Source organism: Notolabrus celidotus, chromosome 13 (assembly GCF_009762535.1).
Source record: "Notolabrus celidotus isolate fNotCel1 chromosome 13, fNotCel1.pri, whole genome shotgun sequence".
Lineage (NCBI taxonomy): Eukaryota > Metazoa > Chordata > Actinopteri > Labriformes > Labridae > Notolabrus > Notolabrus celidotus.
Window position 1 is genome coordinate 19,096,573 of NC_048284.1, and position 23,370 is coordinate 19,119,942.

At 40.9% G+C, this 23,370-nt stretch overlaps 1 protein-coding gene across 1 annotated transcript in view; it reads right to left on the minus strand.

Moving 5' to 3' along the window:
- nbas (NBAS subunit of NRZ tethering complex) overlaps positions 1-23,370 on the minus strand; it is a 253,161-nt gene that overhangs the window by 67,940 nt on the left and 161,851 nt on the right. Inside the window, 4 exon segments of the mRNA XM_034700252.1 lie at positions 1,988-2,077; positions 7,826-8,016; positions 17,002-17,223; positions 19,008-19,348. Of these exon segments, the coding sequence (XP_034556143.1) occupies positions 1,988-2,077; positions 7,826-8,016; positions 17,002-17,223; positions 19,008-19,348 (844 nt within the window).

Below are 23,370 nucleotides of genomic sequence, written 5' to 3' on the forward strand. Positions count from 1 at the left end.
ATGGGAATAATTGTCAGCTGCAGTGCTGATCAATACAGCAGAGGGAAAAAGCAGCTTTTGTTGTTATTGCTTTGTGAGCAAGCGCACCAACAGGTAGATTAGAAGACATTCTGTCACTGACACAGTATTATTCCTTCATTTGTTCAGCTGATGGTTTGCAAAAAGAGCTGACAAGGGAAATCATGTGCTATCTAAACATTTTCATCTCAGCACAGCCAGCAGACAGGTCGGCAGGTGCTTCTTGTTGCTCAACTAGGAAACAGACATTTCTCTGTCAATTGACACTTAGCAGGTCTTAATTTCAGGTTTTGAGATGAGCTGAGAGAGAGATAGATAAAGGAGGAGAAAGGATGTGTGGTTTCTTGATTATAATAAGGAAAAGGTTGGGTTATGTCTATGCACTCTGTTTTATGGAAACAACTAACGACTATTTTGACTAGTCTAAAGTGCTTTTCTAATGGCAACAACTAACGACTATTTTGACTAGTCTAAAGTGCTTTTCTAAAAACTGAAAGATGCTGCACAAAGGATAAAACATCATATAAAAGAGCAAAATAATAAAAACATGAATAAAATACATTTAAAAGCAATCATACGTTACAGGCAGTTCTAAATAGGTGGGTTTTGGTGAGTGTTTTTAAGGTGGACAGGTTGGGGCAGTTTCTAATGTTTAGTGGTAAGGCGTTCCAGAGGGTGGGGGCGGCGACAGAGAAAGGCCTGTCCCCCCAGGTTCGGTGCTTGGTGTCAGGTGGTAGGGAGAGGAGGTGGGTGTTGGAGGATCGGAGGTTACGGGAGGGGGTGTGGTGGTGTGGTGGTGGAGCAGGTCGGTGAGGTAAGAGGGGGCCTGGTTATGGGGGGCTTTGTGGGTGTGAAGGAGGATTTTAAAATGTATGCGTTGTTTGATAGGGAGCCAGTGGAGGTTTTGGAGGACAGGGGTGATGTGGTCACGGGGGCAGGTGTGGGTGAGCAGGCGGGCGGCAGAGTTCTTCATATATTGTAGTTTGTTGAGTTGTTTTGAAGGAAGGCCATAGAAGATGCTATTGCAGTAACAAAAGAGATGAGAAGGAACGAGAAGGATGGTCTAGGTTTTAAGGTGAGGGACTGAAAATATAGATGAGAAAGAAATCACACAGCATGGATTTAATTATGGACTGCTCAGCTGAATGAAGGAAACCAAAGAAGGAACCTTCAATTTACCTTATTTTTAATTGCCTGTGTGTTACCAAAATGCTCTCACCATAAGCATGCTTCGCTTTATAAGTATTGCAGGTCAAATCCTCTTCATTAGAGCTCCTTGGCTTTCGACATTTAAGGGTGTGATGGTGTTGTATCGGTCGCCACTATTGTGATTTGTTGTCACTTCTTGGTTGTTGCATTGCATGTACATACAGTGGTGGAAAAAAGTTTTCAGACAGCCCATGCATTTGTGAAATATTGCATTGAGAATCACTCTTAGGCATTCAAGGGTAATTTACTTTAGTACAGTTACAGCCAGGTTTATCAATTTTTTGTTCAGTTTTGAACACATTCTCTGTTATTTGTTGACTTTGATACCGACAATGTTGAGAACTGACATATTGAAACTGTCAAGAATTTAGTTTTGTTGGTTTTAATAATATCATTTGTATTTGTTTGTGTCTGTCTAATGCTCGAAACACAAAAAAAGATTTTTACACAAATATTTTCATGACAATATTTCAGACAGTGTAAAATTTTAAGGGTGTCCGAAAATGTTTTCCACCACTGTATCTCAGCAGAGATAGTACGTGTGCAAGATGTCTCACATTTATCAACTCAGCTTCATTCACACCATGAAAAACTGATCACATGATGTACCGACTAATAATCAACACGATTTTTGTTGACCACATTGAATAATTGTTGAAGATGTAGAAGAGGCATTTTCAGGACAGCCATGAATGTCATCAATGTAGTAGTAAGTGGTTTTTTTTTAATTGGTGTGTGAGAAGATTTGATGATAACTCACCCAGTCTGGACGTTGTTGTGCACAGCTGTCACCATGGCCTCCAGGACCCTGAGGGGTTGTGGGTAATTTTTCAGAGCTTCTGGATCTCCACTGCGGTAAAAAAAACAAACAAGCCACATCACCATATTTATAACACCCTAATTAAAGATAGGACTTTCAAATGACCACAATACAGCAGGACAAAAGAGAGCACAAAAAACTCAACCAGAAGCTTTCTTCTCAAAGACAGCGCTGGTTAAAAATGTGTCCGGCAGAGATTAAACGATTGAAGCTTTGTAAAAATTCAGCATGATGAAATTATTGAAAATCCTGGGGATATAAAAATCAGAAAATATTTAAACCCGTCTTAACAGAAGAAACAGACAAGAATGGATAAAAAATTGAATAACGTTCATGTGTAAAGAAAGCCTCTCTTTTCAGTTTATCATGGGAGTGAAGGAAATAGGTTTAATGACACATAATAGCAGGTGATATGCGACATTTTCTGCAGTATTGTTAGAGTATTTCCTGTTGTGGCTGTGGCTTCTGCTGCAGTGTGCATCTCTGAATGTGTGTGTTTGTGTGTGTGTGTGTGTGTTTGTACTGTATGTTGCAAGAGTAGGGCCATTTTTCACTACGACAGACAGTGGGAAAAAAAATGGGTGATTTCCCCTGACTCAACTCCCCTCTGCTGCTGGGTCCAAGTATGTACACACACACACACACACAAACCCACACTTACAATACGCATACATATATACACACATCGACATACAAATGATCTGGCAAAAGGGTGGGAAGGCGACGCAGCATTTTCTTTATTGCATTTTACTTTGTACATTTTGTCTTCAAAGACGCACAAACACAGAGCACATATGACAGATACAAAAGATGGCCATTAGTGTGAGGCTCAGGTAAGCCTGCTGCACCAGACTGAAGGCTTCCAGAGAGGCAAAAAAACAGAGCGGCTCATTCATATCTGCCAGATGCAATGCTTTGAGAAAGCCCTGCAACCACACACACACACACACACACACACACACACACACACACACACACACACACACACACACACACACACACACACACACACACACACACACACACACACACACAAACACGTACACTGACACACCGTCACACATGAATGAATCAAGGGATGTTCACATGCAGAGCACTGAGCGACACCTTAAAGGGAAAAAAAACACCCCCAGTGAATTTATTAGGCTGTGCGTGAGTCTTAAACCAAACACACACACATCTGCATGGACCAAGAGTAAGTGTGTGTGTGTATCAGGGGGAGGGCAGAGTGAGATCTGCAGGGGAACAGCTGTATCAGGCTGCATTAATTATAAGAAGATAATGAATCAAAGCATGTGCATGCAAGAAATTGTGTGTATGAGTGTGTGTGTGTTGAACAGGGGTAGTGCCTACTACACTAGGAGAGTGTCTACGCACACGCATGAGTGTTTCCTGGTGTGTATGTGACCGTGTGCGTAAATGTGGGTGCCATTTATCTGCACCATGCGCCATTGAGCAGCCATAAAGAAGCAGGAAATGAGGCAGGGATATAATCAAGGTGATTGGCACTCATTTATCTAGCCAATCAGATGGCCCCGATGATCTCTGGCCGTGTCAGAGGAACCTTGATCCTCAGTTTGTCAGAATTAGTGCACAAGGTCCTCAGGGCGTAAAGGACAAACATAGAAAAGCCTGTGAATGAGCATGAGGAATTCAACTTCTACTTGCGTGCATTTAATCTCCTGTTTTTTTATAACATAAGCATGAAAATGTGAGATTTTCGGGGTTTTAAATCGTAGAAACATCCATGTTTTTTCCGTGGCCCTTAAAAAGAAGCAGCTCTGCAGACATGTCAGTGTGAATCATCTCTCCCCTCCTTGAACAAGAGTTGCAAGAAGACGCCAATAAAAAGCTGTGAGTCCAACTCCCACAGGCAGCTACTGTAGATTCAGTTCTATACTTCAGGCATTTGTTTTGACAGTGTGCTCCCCAGCAACATGCTAAGCCCAAAAGTGGACTTCGACGCAGGGTTTGTTTTCAGTTAACAAACCAACGAAGATCAGGGAGTGGGAGGTTTGTTTGGGTGGCCTTCAATATTAAAGAACAAACATCATAAAGCTCCCTTTAGAGAAGGATATAGATAGAGCTTCTGATCCGACTTGTCTTCAAAAATATGCGTGTGGATGATAATGTTGTTTGACAAGGCGTGAATGTAAAGCAGATTAAAATGAGGAACTACAGAAATAAATGTACTCAACTGACAACTTGATTTTCCTCATCTGGTTTTCTAAAGAGAGTTATATGTTTAGTGCACAAAACTACCTCAGTGTGTTTTTTCCCTCAATGCTATCATATTATCATTATTAACCACACTCTGGATGTGCCTCAGGGCTAACAGGGGGCCAACCTGTATGTAACACCAGCTGCAGATACATGTGTAGAATTTTAAGTGTTCTGCGTCTGTGTCCAACTACATAACACTTTTTAACCCTCTGTAAGCCCTAGGAAAACGTAACGTTGAAGGTCTTAAGGCGATCAAAAATGAGCATTGCTTTAAACTGATATAAATATGTCATATATTGATGGATCATTCCAATTTTTTTATAAATCTTTTAATTAACTTCAGTATTAATGTGACATACTGAATGTTCACTAATATTATAATTAACCCTTTAGTTACGACGTGTTTAAGAGCCAGAGAGAGGAATTTAGGGGAAGAAAAAAACACCAAAAATGGATCAGCTCCTGCATAATATAATGAAAACTGGAATTCTTTTTTTGAGTCAACACATTTTGACATATGTTGATGACTTACAACAACACTTTTTTTATCACTGCATTATTTTTCATGTAATGTCCTATGTTTAAAAAAGTTACGTTGAAGGTCTTAAGGCGATCAAAAATGGGCATTGCTTTAAACTGATATAAATATGTCATATATTGATGGATCGTTCCAATTTTTTTTTTAATCTTTAAATTAACTTCAGTGTTAATGATACATACTAAACATTCACTAATATTATAATTAACCCTTTAGTTACCACGTGTTACAGTGCCAGAGAGGGGAATTTAGGGGATGAAAAAACACTAAATTATTATCTCCTGTATAATACAATGAAAACTGGAAAAAAAAATTTGGGGTCAACACATTTTAACATATGTTGATGACTCACAACAACACTAATTAAATGACTGCATTATTTTTTTTGCAAAGTCATGTTTTTTATCAAAAAGTCACAATTTTGGCCTCAAATTGACCAAAAGTGGGCAGTCTAAACTGTTATAAATATGCCATACAATAATATATTTTTTCAAATTTTGAAAAAAAATCTTTCAATGGAAGTCATTCATCACTATCAATTGAAACAAATTTTATTTTCAAAAGTTTAACCCTTCATATGCCAGTCTGTGACTGATCCTTTGTTATGAAAAAACCCATGAAAAGCAAATGAGCTTTTTCTATAGGTTTTTGGCTATAATTTGATCCCCCCTACACACACACACACATTACTGTCACCATGCACATATACATACATCAATCTTGAGGATCAATATCAACACACAGAGACCTTCCTTGGTTGAATCTAATTTCAAAATTGCATGGAAGGCTCCAAAATGTAAAACTATAGCAAAAATTCCCAAAAAGAGCCAAAAAAATGATAATCAAAACCTACATGAAGTTTGGCCCACAGTGGAAACATGAAAAGTGGTTCATTCAGCTGAAAACCCTGAACATCATAGATTTTGAAGGCAAACCTACAATGTCAAAGCTGTTTTGAAAAAAAATATGATTTTTTCCTGCAGAATAATGGCATTCAAACTTTGAGTGTTTTATGCTTTTAGGTGGGGATTTAATCAGGGCATTTTTCCCATAAGGAATTCATTACTCCAATTTTGGCTACAGATATTCCCACACACACAAAATAATTTCACTAAACACACACATACACCACTTCCAGACATCTCAAGGTATGCAGTGAACTCAAAAAAGTCTGAACCCATTTGCCCTTTGGTACTCTAGAGCAGGATTTGTGCCCCTAGTGGACAAAGGGAGAGTAGCATGAATTTGGCAAAGGGATGAAAACTAAGAAAATGGCGCAATCTGGTGTTCTATGGTAAAAATCAAAATTTTAGGTCCCTGTGGTTTGGTTCACAACAATGAGTAACTCAGAACCTTTTTTTCTGATGTAGTAATTCCAGGATCAAAAAACGTGGTTTGAATGGGTTTCAATGGCTGCCATTTTTGGCTTAAGAGCACGAACGTTGGTAAAATGAGTACACTGGAGGACATTACACTTACCAAATCATATATGTAAAAATTTTGTAAATTGACCCAAATAACTCCACTGTCTTTAATATCATGCCCCAAGCTTAGAAAAAAACACCAAAACACAACAGGCGAATTTTGCGAATGACCAAAAATGGGCTAAGGCTTACAGAGGGTTTTAATAAGCGTCTTTTAAAATTGGTTATGCTTAAAATTGAAAGGTCTCACCTTGTTTAAAGAAGTAAGTGTGTGAAATGAAAGAGAGTCTTCTTGTCATGATGAGGTCTCTGAACACAGCTGTGTAACCCCTCTTTTTTTCTTTTGACATTCAGGTTTCGCGTGTGGATTATTTTGTTTAAACATCATGTTATGATGCTTCCCTTTTAAATGTTCCTCATGTGTCCCTCACAAGTGCCGGCCAGAGAGCTTTCTGTTTTTATGCACCAAAACTGTGGAACTCTCTGCCTCTGGACATCAGTTTTGTTGTTTTTAAAAGTCAACTAAGACTGCACTTTTTAATCTGGCTTTTAACTTGGAGTAATTTATTTTTAAGCCTGGACTGCAATATTACCCTTATCACTGTTATAACTATTGTTTTTAGCATCATTTTATTTTTCATTGTATTCTATCTTGCGCTTTATGTTTTTCATTTTGTTTTATTTTACTTTTCTGCTATTTAACTGTATTTGAAAGTGTTTATTTCGAACATGTAAAAAAAGAAATACAAATAAACAAAAAGACATACGCCCCCCCCCCCCCCTAAAAAGCAAATGTTACATACAATGCAAAAAAAAGGAAGAAAAAAAGCGGTTTCATTACTAGTATGAATTCTTAACATGTCCGAAAAGGACTGGAAATAAGTAACACTTATTGATTTATTGCAATTATTTAATTTTATTTTTGAGTATTTTATATCACTGTCCTCTATCTTGTTTCAGTATTGTATTATTTGCCCATTGCTGCTATTTTCTGTCTCTCTGTTCTTTTGTGAAGCACTTGAATGCATGAAAGGTGCTACATAAATAAAGATGATTTGAGTTATCTGTTGAGTGTCAGAGGCACTAGTAGTCTTTTACTGATTCTCTAGGGTTAGCATTTGCCCTATTTTTACTCTTAATGCTAAACTAATCGTCTTTAGCTTTTTAGACTCTGATCTGGACTACAGTCCTGAGCAAAGCACCTAATCGGGTCAGAGGGGACAGGCCTGAGGTCGAGCGAGAGGGGCAGTGAGTAGAGTCAGGGGAAGCAGCGGCAGGAGACAGGGACTCGGAGTGCAAGCTGGGGAAATGTACGCGCAGGAGGCGGGCAGAACAGCAGGACGGGATTTGAATGGTTTAAAATTTTGGCACCCAAAAAACAGTGATTGGTTGGTGTTTTCCCAGGTTTACTCTGGCTGTAGATAGCAGCTTTTCTTCGCTCTTTTTTAGGAACACATTATGTATTGATTGCCATCAGGACATAAAGATCATTTTAACCAGTATAACAAAAAGTGTATCTAAATCTGATTACCAACCCCAGCTTTAAGTTGAACAGAAAGAGAGCCACCAAAAAAAAAGTCAAAAAAATAATACCTGAGTGCTGCAACCACCCTCTCGACTGCAACTTGAAGCACAGTTTTGACGGACAAGTCTAGAGGCCCAACAGCCACTTGAAGAAGCTCTCCAATGCGGTCCAGAGGCTGCCCATCTGTTGCCATGGTGACTGCTAGCTCGTGTACCTTTGACTTCTCAGATCGGGATAAATCATAAAGTTGACTGTAACCCTGAAAAACAGAAAAACAGAAAAACAAAAACTGCAGTCAAAGACAAAATACTTGCACTGGAACAGGAAGCAGAAAGAAAAAGCAGAGAGAAAACAGCGAGGCATGGTGTAAGGAGTACTAAGTTGGGTCAGGGATGTTTGTTGGTCAGTGCTTTGTTCTCCCTAGGTATTAACCCAGAGGGAAGCCCTGGCCTGACCAGGCCATGCCCTCTACTATCATGCTTCCTTCTACTTGTATTTCTCTGTTTCACTGGAAAGACCTTCAGATGCTTTTCAGACAATCCATCTGAAAAACAGCTGCAAAGAGCTGTAGCCCAAAGGCTGGCATGTCAGCGCAGCAAGACTTTTCTCTATTAACTGACTCCCCATGAAAATGCAGAATCTGTTGGTTCAGTACCAAAGTTTGGTATTTGAAGTGTTCTAGTTTCTGTTTGTAGTCTGAGTAGTATTGTTCACTTGTGTTGTATCAGGCTTTGGCTGTACACAGGAAAAGAGTCCTTGTAGAGAGCTGAAAAGGAAGACCAAAATCCACTGAAATGCAATCTCTGAACCAATGTTTGGCTGTCATGCTGAATGGTGAAATGGTAAATAGACTGCACTTACATAGCCTTTCATCCAGTCTTCTGACCACTTGAAGTGCTCCAACACAGCATGTCACATCCACCCATTCATACCACATTTATACATTTATAACACAGTCAGTTTTAATTAATCCCAATCACACAACATTGGGAGCAATTTAGGCCTCAGCATCTCACCCAAGGACACTTTGGCATGTGGACTGCTGCAACTGGGATTGAACCAACAACCTTCCAATCAAGAGACAACCAACTCTACCGATTAGCTATAACTTAGCTTTAAGTTATGTCTTTGAACAGATATCTGCATGTAAGCAGTGTTAATTTTGGCGGCTAATTTAGATTTAGTCTTAGCCTTAAGATGGAAATGCCTGTTAGTTTTAGTCACATTTTAGTCTTTTCAGCCCTTTATGGTTTTAGTCTAGTTTTAGTCGGCGGAAACTCAAAACATCTTAGTCTTTGATTTTTGCCAAAACATCTTCACTCTTTAAATAATTCATGTAGTCAATCAGATATTGGTATCAGGTTTATACCAAGTGTTAAAATCGTCAACATTTCAGTCCTTTAACACTTATGCTTGTGTAATATCTTAAGTTAAATAATTCAGCCTGTCCCTGCTAAAAAGTCTAAAGAAAACATTTTTGATGTGACCACTGTGACTGTATTTTGATTCTCTTGATTCACAGAAAAATGCCATGAAAGGACTGTATTGCGCTTTTACGACGGTCCTTGAATGTATCTGCAGTGACAGGCGCACTGGACAGACAGTCAGTTCATGGAACTCTGAAATGCATCTGCATCTTAAATGACAAGGAGTTGATCAAAACTCACTAAATGTGTCTGATGTATCACCAAACTGGATTAAATCAAGCTGTAGACAGGTTTTTTTTACGGTAATGGCGGCAACACTAACGTACACCGGGGGTAAAAATCCTCGATGAAGATGAGACAGATGCATGGAGGCGGGGAGAGCTGGTTCATAAAGCACGCCTGCTGCAGGTAGAGACCAAGCTAACACCGAGCCCCTCAGATAATAACTCAGCCTGTCACGGGAATGAATCACTTTTATCTTTAAAGACTAGATGCACAGCAGGGAAACATGGATTCTTAATGTCAGACGATACGCCCCTAAAGTTTTTGTCTCGTCATTGTCAACGAAATCAAAACATATGTCCGTCAGAGTTTTTATTATCAGTGATGCACTTTAGCTCGTCATCATTTCATTTTCGTCATGAAAAATTGAGTTGTTGACAAATGTAAGTGCAGCTGACAATTAACTCTTGGACATTTTTCCCCAACACCTACTTAATTATTGCTGCTCACTTTGATAGTCACATAATAAGCAGTGGCAATGCATCGAACATAAAGTCATGGCCTCAAGTCCTTACTGATGAATCGCTGGCTACCAAGGAGGAATCAAAAACTTGACTGTAGCTCAGAAGATTTATTATCATCAGATAAGTGATACGTTGTCAAGATTGCTGCAACACAAGAGCACACACATTGATACTATCTATCTCACAAGAGCATACGGTAGAGGACTTTCTAGTCTGGTGGATTGAGACAACTAAACCGTAAATCGAAAAGCATCCAAAGGTAGACAATAATAACTAACAATAATGACTGTATTTATATAGCACCATTAAAAACAAATGTTTACAAAGTGCTTTGACAAAAAATCATTTTTCAAATAACATAGAAAAACATCTTGAACGGCAAGGAGGAGGAACTTTAATAATGCAAAACAAAATGCAACGCAAGAGGTTAAAAGGAATACAAGTTAAATAAAAAGAATGAAGTGGTGGGACAATAGACCAGTAAATCATTGTTGAGAGGTTTTTCAAGGATAAATAAATAATTAAAATGGATTAAAGTAAATTAAAGCATTAAAAGGACAATAAAAGAGGTTTTCAGAATAAGAGGATGACAAGTATCATTTATCCAGAAGACCCGGCTATTATTAAGAGAAACCATATCCACTATGAACAAGCACTAGTCAGCAGTGGCAATGAAAAGCTCTCTTTAAACAGTTAGAACCTTCAGCAGAACTAGACTTGTTGGTGAACTAGTCAGCCATGACTGAATGGATTGAGAAAGTGGGACAGACAGACAAGACACCAGTACAGATGTCGTGTGTCATTTTGGTTTCTCGGGTATCTTTTAGGGAAAAATATTAAACTGATCCTTATATGATCTTTACAAGTTCCTCCCAGTGAAAACAATGGTTACTGGCATTCTGTGTACGCTTAGCAAGGAATTAACTTTCTTTCCATTGAAGCACAATCAGTCAATCATTAGTGTTGGAGTCAGATAAGGGTCAACTCTCCTTTTTGAAATATTTATCAGCTGGAAATTCATATAATACATGTATGCCTGAAATTCAATATACATGATAGTCATGAATCATTCAGTGGCAGAGTATCAAGGCCTAGGTCAAGACAGAAGAGTATCCGGTCAGCTGACATTTGGGTGGCATCCCTGCTTTTCATCCATAATGTTCACTGATGTCTCCGCCTGAGGGGAATACTGTTTGGAGGTCAGGTTTGAGACTATAGTCGACTATTAAAATAATGTAGGTCTTTCAGGATGAGTGTTAGGGACGTACATAACACTGTATAAGAAGGTAGCTATCCCTGGCTGTTATTTCTAAGTGACTGAGAGTTTTTGTGCCAATTAGGCACTTGAGATATAATACCAAGCTCTCAATACTCCTTCCCAATCCTTACTAATGATCATAAGTTCAAGATACTCTCCAGGGGAGATTAAGGATACAAGTGGCAGAAATGAGGCTTTTCTACAGGTCGTCTGTGTTCACTGAGAGTGGCTTAATGAGGTGGTTTGGGCATTTAATAGGGATGCCCCTTGGCTGTTTTTTTGGGTTGACATTTATTAGGGGAAGTGACTTGCAACAACTCCAGCTGGAATCAAACCTACTTCTTATTGTAGGTGTTACTGGCATTTAATGCTGGGAGGAAACTCAGGGGCAGACCCAGGACTTAAAGTGGAGGCAGTTTGGGGAAAGCAATGACACGTTGGCCGCTCTGTGTGCTTTTGTAGTACCCCCCAAAAAATGTTGGCATATAAAAGTTTTCAGTAATCATTAAATTCAAGGTTGGATGCTTGGAAAATTCAGATAATTCAGGTGTCATAAAACAATGAAATCAAATCTTCCATCTCCCTTGCAATCCCTCACTATTGGATGAAAACAAAAATGGCCCAGAAGAGCCCAAAATGTGATAAACAATTGATTCACTTTTGCTCGCTGCAGCATTACAGCTTGATTTGTATTCTCTACAGACCTTAATTAATTCCCTCATTAAATCAAACGTAGATGGAGTGGTTTTAATTCACAACTGTACTAACTTACAAAGTAGATCTCCCTTTGGAAAAAAAACAAGCTGTCACGTTTCAGTCGCTGGATACTGACGCACAATATCCGCAGTGTGTAATTTGGTGTCCTCACGGCAGGTCGAGGCGCCTGTGGTGGATTCCTCTACGATCTGCTATAATTCCCAGCAGCTGGTCATGGACTGTTGATAAATGACCACAGTATGGCCAAACAGAGCCTACAGGGCTGCTCCTATCTATCTTTTTCTACCTATCTGCCCTTTGCTGGTTCTTATATCCTTTTTATCTATCTCCAAGGATACAATCACCTCCTGCATCAGTAGAAGGGAAATTTTAATGCAGAGGTTGAACGGTTCTTGTGTGTGTGAGTGTGTTTGCACCTGTGACTTTAGCATTCATAGCTCTTCCATGTAATGCTATTTTCTTACCTATTATAGAAAATACTTCTAAACACAATGGGTTCTTTTCTATGGTTGTCTTGTACAACACCCAGCTCACCAAACACCCCATCTCTCTAGCCCTGCATATATTTTGTGGATACACATACACATGCATGCACAGTCGCAGGGAGGTGACAGTAGGGTAAGTCAATGTGACATTGGTTAATGAGATACAGCATGGTGCACAAACTGTCTTATTCAGCCACATGGCAGGGCTCATTTCAAACAGGAGCCATTACATTTACATTAATGCAACCCCCGAACGGTCCCTGTGAGGCTGGGAAGAGCTTAGTTAAGCAAAACACAAACACACACACACACACACACACACACACACACACACACACACACACACACACACACACACACACACACACACACACACACACACACAAACAAACTGGTACACAGTCCCAGAAAGAGCAGGTACATACTCATTCTGTAGGTCTAACTAAAGGTGACCCCATGAGCAGGCAGGGGAATGGGATGTAAGAGAACAAGTGTGTACATACAGTAAGTGTATATTTATCATCAACAAGAAACACACATCTCTTGTAGATGAGCTTTACACTGCGTAATGATGCATTATAATAATTATTACACAGCTGTGCTGAACACTAGATTCAGATTGGTCAACCACAGCATTGTAAATAAGGGATTATGTATAGTGAGCAGGTGGTTATGCAAGTTAAAGTTCTGACAGGGTGAGCAAGACTTTGATGTAAAGTAGAGGCGTCTGGTCCACCTTCAAGGGATTCTAATTTGCATAAGCACCCACTCACTTTATGTTAATTACACAGTTCTGCTTATATAATCTGCACAAAGTAACTGTCATTAGTACTGACTCTGAAGATCAGCCTGAAACAGAAACATAATGACACTGATTGGATATTGCACTCCTGTGCTTTACAGGTTGACATACAGAAGAATCGATATTATGTAGAAACATGTACTCAGCACTTCTCCAAAGTTGCACAGCAATGGGATATTGCAATAAAAGTCACAACAACTGGCTCAGCTACAGTATGTGGGACATGACAGCAGCTGCAAAACTCCTGTAATACAAACACAAGGCATGCACTGCGCACAGTTTACAGAGGTCTAACCCTACGTCAGTCTGTGACAGTGGTTTCAAGAATGTGTTGACAAAATGTTGCAAACTGGTTGGACACTTCAAGCACGGTCCAGCAAACGCAGTAGAACTGCAACAAAAACAAGCTCTCCCAGCTTCTAATTCAAGACTTTACAACAGATGGAGCTCCAATCTGAAGAAGATCAACAGGCTGCAAAGAAATAAAGATGCACTCAGAGCTACACTTGATCTCCACTAGCAAAGAAGTACTCTGGCTTCACTGAGTGATACAGAACTCCACAAAATTAAGAAGCTCTGAGTGCTCCTGGAGCCCTTCAGGTAAGATACTTAAGAAGAAATCACTTTTACATCATCTTTTGAATCTGATGCAACAACCAGGGCCCGTATGCATGTCCAGCCATTACACAAACGTGACCATTAGTCTTAACGCATCGTTATGGAACGTTCCATTTGGACGTAGCATTAGTCGCATGCACAACTGCAAATAACTGGCCAATTAACTAATTGCGGCATGAAAGCGAGAATGGTGCAAAATGTCATATGTCCAGGGAACCTCCTGGAAAACACCTATCCAACAAATTGGAATTGTGCATGCCTACTACGCATAAACAACAATAAACATGGCGAGCGGTACAGGTGTGACTGAGAGAAGATCAAGAAAAAACTAAGTTTCAGCTGAAGAAGAAATGGACATTTTATTACAGGGATATAGAATGAACAAACAGCTGTTATCATAAGTCAATCGTCAAAGATAACAAACAAGGAGAAGGGAAAGTTTGGCTTCAGATCTTGAACCGGGTTAATGCGTGTGGTGTTTCTGAGCACACAGTAGAAGACCTACAAAATATAATAGGCAAAATCTTTGCGCAACAAGCACTGCCACCAACGTGGTCCTGGTGGAGGACCACCTGTCCCCCCATTGAAGGATGTGGATTTGTTAACAGAGTTGTTTGGGAAGGAATCACTTCACGTGTTGCTGGTAGGTTACCTATGAATTATGTCGCATCTCCTAAATCTAAATTTGCTGTATCATATTAGTCATATATTTTTCCAAAGGATTTGTTCGATTCCTAAATATCCGTTGTCTTCGCATATTTCGTCTTAAACAGTAACGCATAAGCACAATGTCCGCCATCCTTTAAACAGCCTAACAGGTGCAGTAATCCTGCGTTAGCACCTGTAATGGTGGGGTCTACCGCCATTAAATGTAATGCTTTGTTGGGGCGTTAACCTGGCTCATGCATACCGATTTTCGATTTTTTTTTCACCATTAGTACAAACAGCCTGTTTTTATCGCTAATGGCTGGACGTGCATACGGGCCCAGGAGGTTAATCTTTAAAGTGGTTTTGGCTGTGTTGTAAATGCATCTTCAGTATTTACTGATGTGCTTTTCCATGACTAAATTGAGACGACAACATAATTGGTGGACATATTGACATCCAAATTATAAAAAATCTCTGTTCAGAACGCCCTGACAAATAAAGACCATAAATAGTTTTCTGTAGTAAATCACTGTTGTTGAACTAGTATCTCTTTTATAACTGTCAGTTAATTGCACTTTAATCTGTATGGAAAATATGTGACTGAACTCCTTGGTGGAGAAAAGTACATATCCTGCTCAGCGGTTGTGTCTGCACTATGCCATCTGTCCCGGGTGATGGAGGTGTCTGACAATGAACCAGGCTTCGTGTGATGGCTTCAAGAGGCTTTCAGAGTTGACCTTTCAAAGCAGAAAGAAAGCAGACTCAAGGATCTGGAATGCATACTCTGGTCTGAAAAAGGGAGGATGTCTGGAGGTTGATAAAAGAATAGACTAAGCAACAAAATGAGAGAGCCAGAACCACTGAAGAATAAGATGGACCTCCTGCTGATCACATCAGACTCAGAAGATGAGGTGGACGCAGCAGCTGACACTTCTGTGGAGCCCAGCGTCTGCACAGAGGACTGTCCACTGCAGGGACCTGACAAAGCTTGGCAACTCTCGCATTCACATATGTAGCTACACATGCAAAAACAGTGCAATTCAAAAGACTGTTTGTACCCCTTTGTGGTACAGAAGAATAGTATTAAGTTTACATTTTTCATTAGAAAGTAGAAAATCTTACAAAAAATCCTGTGTTTGTAAGGCCAAATGCAAATTTTCCAATAGTGTTACATCTTGGTTCATGTCTGTTATTTCAGGTGAGGGTTTTTAATTTAATTTTATTCTCTTCTCTTTTTTGGCTTGTTTCGACGGGGTTATGGCGTGTTCTTGTTTGTTATGTGTTATACTGAAATGTGCTGCACATTTCTTACCTGCACTCTCGCATATTTCTTAATGTGTCCTTTAATAAATAAAAATGAGCACACAGAATAAGCACTCAAAACTGTCTCCTGCCTCTAAGTCATGGATTTCAGACCACAATGGTGTAGCAGTGCAGCATTCATTCAAATGATAATTGTAAAAGTCAAGATCTTACAGTACATTTCATTGCAATCATTTAGTTCCCAAAACAAGACACTTGAAATAATTGCTTTACATTGTAAACATGAACTTAAAATTGCATAATAATGGAATTCAAATCATGCAATTTTAAAGTGATTTATCGCAAGTAACAACCAAAATTCAGCAATTAATCAAGGTTTTAAAGAGTAATCATTATTTTAGATATGGTGCAAGTAGTTTTAAAAAATATGGTTGAACCAAGCGGCAACCTCCGGTCTAAAAATATGAATCCAACGCGGAAGTGCTTAAAACTGCAGTTCATCGAGGATCTGCTTGACGCTGGCTCCGAAAGTACCGGAAACCACATACACACCAATTCAAAAAAGCTGATCTTTACAGCAGAAATAAACATGTTTTCAGCCTGGTACAAAAGATGAGTGTAGTCTGGATAGCTCATTTCTCAATCAGCACACACTGTACGGCGGGTAATTTTTTTTCTAACGCGGCAATTTCGAAGATATTGAGATTACCAGTCTTCCAATGAGAGGCACAGCTGACTTGTCTAGGAGGCTCAAACTCCGCCTCTTTTACATCACAATCGCTCAACAGCAGCAATATGGCTGCCACCGACGATTGGCCTCAAAACAACGCTTCAGAAACAGATAGGTGACGTCACGGATCCTACGTCCATATTTTATACAGTCTATGGGTTGAAAAGCAACAAAAAAAACAGAACTTTTGGAAAACAAGCACACATAGCTGAGGAAGGCCTATTTTTGAAAATATGTAAAGTGCGAGAGCATGTATCCAGCCGTGTCCATTGTTACGAGTTTTCCTCACAAAACTACCAGATTTAAGCTGTCTATAATTTACATTAACTACCATGTGAGCTTCGAAGTTCTCCCTCTACAAAATGTATGCGAAAGCACGACTATTATTTACAGCAGCAAATGACCTGGGAGTCCACACTCCTTGACATTTGCATTGGGGACATCTCTAGTGTGTGTTCTACTAAGCGATCCTTTCCCATGCATTTAACAGAAAAAGGATTTGTCACCCTGAAAAAAAAAATGGCTTAAGTGTGTGGCAGCTGTGGTCTACCTGCAGGCTGTCTTTGAGTGACAGAATGAAGTCATGGCTCAGGGTGTCCAGGTGGGCCTGTGATTGCTGCAGGTGTGCTAGAGCCTCATCAAAAGTTATCCCTGCTGGGTCGGACCCTTCCTGCTCGCCGCCATCGCATCCTCTCTTCCTGCTCTTCTCGCCCAGCTGGCGCAGGGCTTTGGTGGCTCGCTTTATCACCTCCGACCTCGCCTGGATGCTCAGCTGGGGATGAAATAGGATGGATTGAAGGAATAGAATGAGGAGGAGGAGAAGGAGGAGGTGAAAATTGTTGAGGCGGTGGGGGTCAAATTCAGCAGAGAGACAGAAAAAAAAGAGAGGTGCAGAAGTTGTGAACATTCATTTCAAAGTTAACATGTTTGAAGAGCGGCAGGTATAACCCAATTTATCAGAGCCAAAATACCAACAGGAACTTGGGCATTATGTGTGTGAGGAGTGTGTGTGAGACAGATCGTAGCTGCCAGCCTGGTGTAATTGATTCAATGCAGAGAGAGCTGGTTTACCATTCACAGGGGGGGAGAAAGAGCCTTTGGCTGTATGGGATTTTTTTCCTTACTTTCTTACATAGAAGCACAGAGGCAATGACAAGCCCCACACACACACACTTTCACACACAAATTCACACTAAAAAGACGCTTAAAATCATCCAACTCCACATTTCAAGCTACCTCCACCACACATTCAGACACATGCCACTTATACTTCTGCATTCGCTAGATATCGCTAACTCAGACTGACAGCACTCCACTCTGCCAGGACGGGGTGATCACTCAAATGGAGTTACCCAAAATCCCTTTTAAAAGGTAAGTGTGTGTATGCATGTGTGTGTGTGTGTGTGTGTGTGTGTGTGTGTGTGTGTGTGTGTGTGTGTGTGTGTGTGTGTGTGTGTGTGAGCTGTGAGTGAGTCTAAGCTCCAAGAAGGTTTGAAACATGGAGGTTGCTTCCTTTCCTGTATTACCTAAGATCAATACTTCAGAGGAGGATGGGAAATGCCAAACCCTCTCAGCTACCCTTCAAAATATATGTTGAGTAGTAGAGATAAGCTCCCAACCATCTCAACCCCTTTGGCCTTAAGGGAAATGGATCAATCCATCAATGGGGGGGCAATGAGGGTGTGAAAGGTCAGGTGCATTCCCTACAGTGAGAGGGGTCAAGGTTTTCCCCTTTGAGGGATCAAAAAGGATAGAGAAAAAAAGGGAATGGTAAGGTGGTGGGGGTAGACAGTCGGTTTCTGAGAGTTAATCTGCATGTTAAAAAGCACAGTAGGCAAACACTGCCTGCTGGGAATAGGAGTTTAATTGGCTCTGAAGTGGAGAGGGATCAATTAGCTCTCTTAGAGTCACCAGGAAATAGAAAGCTCATAAAACAAAAAGAAGAAGAAGAAGAAAAAGGAAAGGTCTTCTGGAGAGGCGCTGGGGTGGCAGTGTGCCAGTGTGAAAGAGGAAAAAAAGGGGGAAAAAAACAGTGGGCTGGTATTGATAAGGTGCTCTGAGGCACTTTGAGTCCTCTGCAGGACAATTTTTCAGAGTGCTGTAATTATGTGGCTGACATTTCTCGTGCAATTTCATAATTTCTTTTATAAATCATGACCGGTATGTGCTTTGAGGTGTCAGAGTGTGGATTTGAACAGAATAATATATTTAAATTTAGAGAGGACTTTGGAGTCCCCAAAAAATGGAGCCTCTGGCATGAGAGACGAGCGGTCAGGCGATGATGAGTGCAGAGTGAGGGATATGAGAGTTTGATGTAGAGACTTGAAATCCCCCACAATCCTTCCTTTAAGATAATATGAATCCTATCTGCATAGCTGCCTGCAACAGAACCGTCTGTGCTGCAATTATAAGCTGTCTGACTGCCTCACTCCCACTACTTCATGTCAAAGATGGTGACAGAAAATACAGCCTGAGCTATATTGTCCTGTATACAGTCACTCCACTGGGAAAACACATACTCAAAAATATTTTTGTTTTTGTCAAATTCAGGCTTACATGTTCGGCTGCATCAGGTGAGAACGTGATGCCATCCAGCAAGTGCACAGCGTCTGCAGGGGCCAACCTGTCCAGGTATTTAGCGCAGGTGTCATACGCGTGGAGGTAGTCAGGGTCGCCCTGTGGGGGCCTTTTGAGCAGCTGGGGGTCTCCTTTCCAGAACAGCTTCTGCAGCCATGCTGCATGCACTGCGCTGGGGGAAACAGTTGCCCCTCCTCCACCAGGTACAGGCAGGCGGTTAGCGAGTTTGGAGATGGAGAGTACGTTCTGACTGGTCAGGACTGGCTGTAGAGTCGCTAGAGGATCTGTCGATTCATCCGTCAGCTTTCGGTAGTTCAAACCTGCAAGAGAGTGAGACAGTAAATATAGGCTGAAACCTGTAAGCTACTTTTACCATAAGAACACTGATGGATACACCTTGATGCTGTGCTTTCTGCTTTATTTACCTTTTGCTACAGGAGTGTAAATCATCGACCTGTCCTTCCACCCACCGTTATGGGGAATGTAAGATCTATCTACGATAAGGTGGACAAGCTAACCCAGCACCAGAGTACCATCATGCTAACAGAGCTAACACCGGACACGAATGCCACATTGGAAGGATTTCACCTGCTGTGGGCGGACAGGATACAGTAGAGCGAGACTGTTCTAACTGGGGAAGAAGGCCAGCTCAGTCCTTGACACTGTGGAGGTGGTGGCTGACAGGAGAATTACGGCCAATCTGTCGTCTCTGATGGACATTTTTTTCCCATATATATTCTTGTTAAAATCCTTGTACTGTACACCTTCTTGTTTGCTGCTGTAACTCCATGAACTTCCCCGTTGTGGGACGAATAAAGGAGTTTCTTATTTTATCTTATCTTAAAAGACAGCTTCAGTTATGATGTCTTAAAGAACTCTACCCTGGTTATTATGCTTGTTGGAACTTTCTAAAGCTCACACTAATGTGATGAATAAAAAGTTTGAGCCCTGTATGGGGTCAACTTTTATGTTAAGCTACATATTGTGGTAGGTAATCATGGAAGTTCAGCAAATCCAACATTTAACCTTTCAGAAAGTGCCACTTAACAAGAAAAGCCTGATTGAAAGCACTTCATAGCACAGTGAGCACCGTGCATGCTGCACTCCTATATTCATGTATGTTAAGTGCAAAACATGCAGCAGAGATAATTACAGTGATTTGATACACAGAGGATGTTCAATATTCCATCACATGACAGAAGTGATTTATGCACAGAGCTGAGTAAAAGTTTGATTTGAACAACAAAGATTGTGTGTGACCTGCGTGTGGAAGTGCTGCTATTTGTTTGTCTGTCCATGCATGCAAAGGTGTACAGTTTGTGGAACTGTCTGCGTGCATTACATCTCCAACCACTGCAGTGTTCTGTGTGGATGTGGGTGTGGGTGTTGTTGTGTGTGAGGGAGCAAAAGCGAGTGGCGTGCTCTCGGTCTCCAGCTCTATCAGACAGACACATTACTGTGGCAACACCACAGCCTGTCTGGGTTTTAAATATTTAACACTGGTCTGCCTTTGGGGAGGGCGCTGTCAACGTTGCTCGGAATCCCTCAAACACACACACACACACACACACACACACACACACACACACACACACACACACACACATACACACACACACACACACACACACACACACACACACACACACACACACACACACACACACACGTATAAAAACCTTGAGTGCACACAGACTACTTTCAGACAGGCCCTGACGGACACTTAAACCGCAGATAAGAGTTACATGGACTAACACATGTACTCCCTCTCTCTCCGTCTCTCCCGTTCCTCTCCCTGTCTCAGTCTCCTCCACACCCAGGCAACATCTCATCCCCCCCTTAGGAGAGCCCACTCAGACAGTCACCTGGTGCTGTGTCTACATTTGTGATGAATATTGGACACACACCAGCTGCCTCTATGCTGTCTGAATTCCCTTATAAGTGGTTCTATGTGTGTGTTAGTTCAAATCTGTCTGTTGATCGCTGTAAATGAGTAATTTGGAGTGAGGGTGTTTGTCTCAGAGTTTGCAAGTGTTTGTAGGAAGTTGTCAGCCCCGGAGACGCCGCAACAGCCTGTGTGTCAATTCTGCAACAAGAGTGTGAATGTGTGGGTTAGGGTGTACAGAGTTGTGACCGTGCGTGTGAAGGAGAGATACACTTGGTGTTGGATTCTAAGTCACAAAGCTAATATGTGTGCCACGGCTGTTGCATGAGTGAAGACCTAGCAGAAACCTTGGCTCTTAAGATATGAAGCCTTTGCAGAAGTATTCAGAAATGAATATCAGCAAGCGTCTGATTGAGGCTGGATTCACACCCTTTCAAAAAATAAGATCTTTACATTAAAAAAGACATGTTTTCACCCTTGAAACGTATTTGGATAGGCTTCAAAACACAGGAAAACAAAACAGGTGTTACTGTGTATCTAATAGTTTTACTAGAGAGCTTGGTAAACCCCTCCCATGTAAAGTGGTCCAATCACAACCAAGCAACAAGGCATTATTGAGCTGTAAGCTTTGGGATTTTCCTCAAGTGAGGAGCAACAGACGATTTTAGGGCCACCCCTTTCTCTTTTAGCTCAATTCTGTTCCATCTTATTAACCTTAAGCTATTATAAACTCTTTGGTCTGAACAGAGAGGCAGGAATAGCTCAAGTTTTCATTAACTTTAAAAAAATATTGTGAAAGAAAGTTTCAGGGCTCTGGTGTTCTGCGTGCTCTCCAGGGCACTAAAAGGAATAGGGTCATCTTTAATGCTGTTATCAACACCCACCTTTCTGGTCACATTGTCAGTGGTCACATGACCTTACATGACTGCATACACCACATTTTAAAGTGATGATCAAAGTGCAAAAGGATTTTCTCTGTTAACTTGCTTACAGACAGTTTAGGTCCATAAGTAGCTGTTTCCATAATGAAAATATGCAATTTCATGTTAACAAAACTGTTACTTACTATTTTCTTTTCCTCTGGGTTGTCAACTGTCCCTGTCTCCTGTATTAGTCGGGATATCCTGTATATTGGGCTAAATTGGTTTGTTTCATACGGGACCTCAATCACGGGTCCCATATATTGACTATTAACTCTTGTAAATACAACAGACTGCACTCTACAGATCCTAGATCAGATAAAACAGCAGTGGCAGATCATGTGCCAATCACACCGCCTATCATCCAATCACAGGCCCCCTCACGCAGATCAGTTGTATACAGCGCAAATGCGCCAAGTCCTGCAAAAAAGTGTGGAGAGGATTTTCTCTCTGATGGCCATTAAATGGTCAGACTCAAGAAACAGATGCAGCACAGAGCTGACCAAAAAATGAACTTCAAATATCTGTAAACTGTGACTTGTCATGTCAGGACTTCTCTCTGGCTGTGCTAAAGGACTAAAGGCAGCTTGAGTCAGTCAAGAGCAGCAAAAAGTATCCATGAAAAAAGTACATTTGGTGAGTCATACTCCTCTTTTGCATTAAATTTTCTTTGGCCTGTTTTTTGATGTAAAGAGCCAAATGTGGTTTCTTTAAGGTTTATTCATATGAGGTTACATAATGATACAGTAAGGATTAAAGGGAATATAAACACTTTCTGTATTTCCAGTTGAATCAGAATCTGAATATACGCTGAGTTCACGCATCATGCTCAAACCACCATGGCACCGTGCACGTCCCTTACTTAGTAGTGAGAAAGTTGGCAACCCTACTAACAATGTTCAGAGTATGTAGGTGAAACTGGGATATAGCAGAAGTAGCAGGAGCTAAAAGTTTGGGGACTTTTGTTAATTAATGCAGAAATGCTTTTAAGCCTTCATGTGGATGACTCAAAGGTGTGTGTATGTGATTTGTGGCAGTGTGTGTATGTGTGTTAAACAGAGACATGTGTCACCGTTAAAAGCTGCGGTGTTATCGGGAGCAGAGAGAGGAAGTGAGGCGTGAAAACACAGCTGACACCTGGCTGACCTTTACTGAACTTCGCTGAGAAGTGACACCACCTACGCCTGAACACAACTAAGTTTGAGTGCTCGAGCCGGATCGCTGAACCGGTGACACGCTACAAGCTGGACATGACGTCCTTGGAGAGGGTGCTGCCACGGAAATTTAAGTGGAAGCGGCATCTCGCTGTGATGCTGTAGTTGTTTTAGGAGCTTTGTATGTCAAGTAGATTGACAGCCAATACGAAGGTTGATCGCCTTCCACGTTTTTCACAGTAAATAAATGTGGTTCTTTAAAAACGGGTTTTTTAACAATTAGTTTCACAAAACATGAGAGCCAATAGAAAGAGAGGGTGATAGAGTACAGATGAACTACAGCAGAGATGAAAGACAAAAATGGGATCTGAACAGGTATGTCA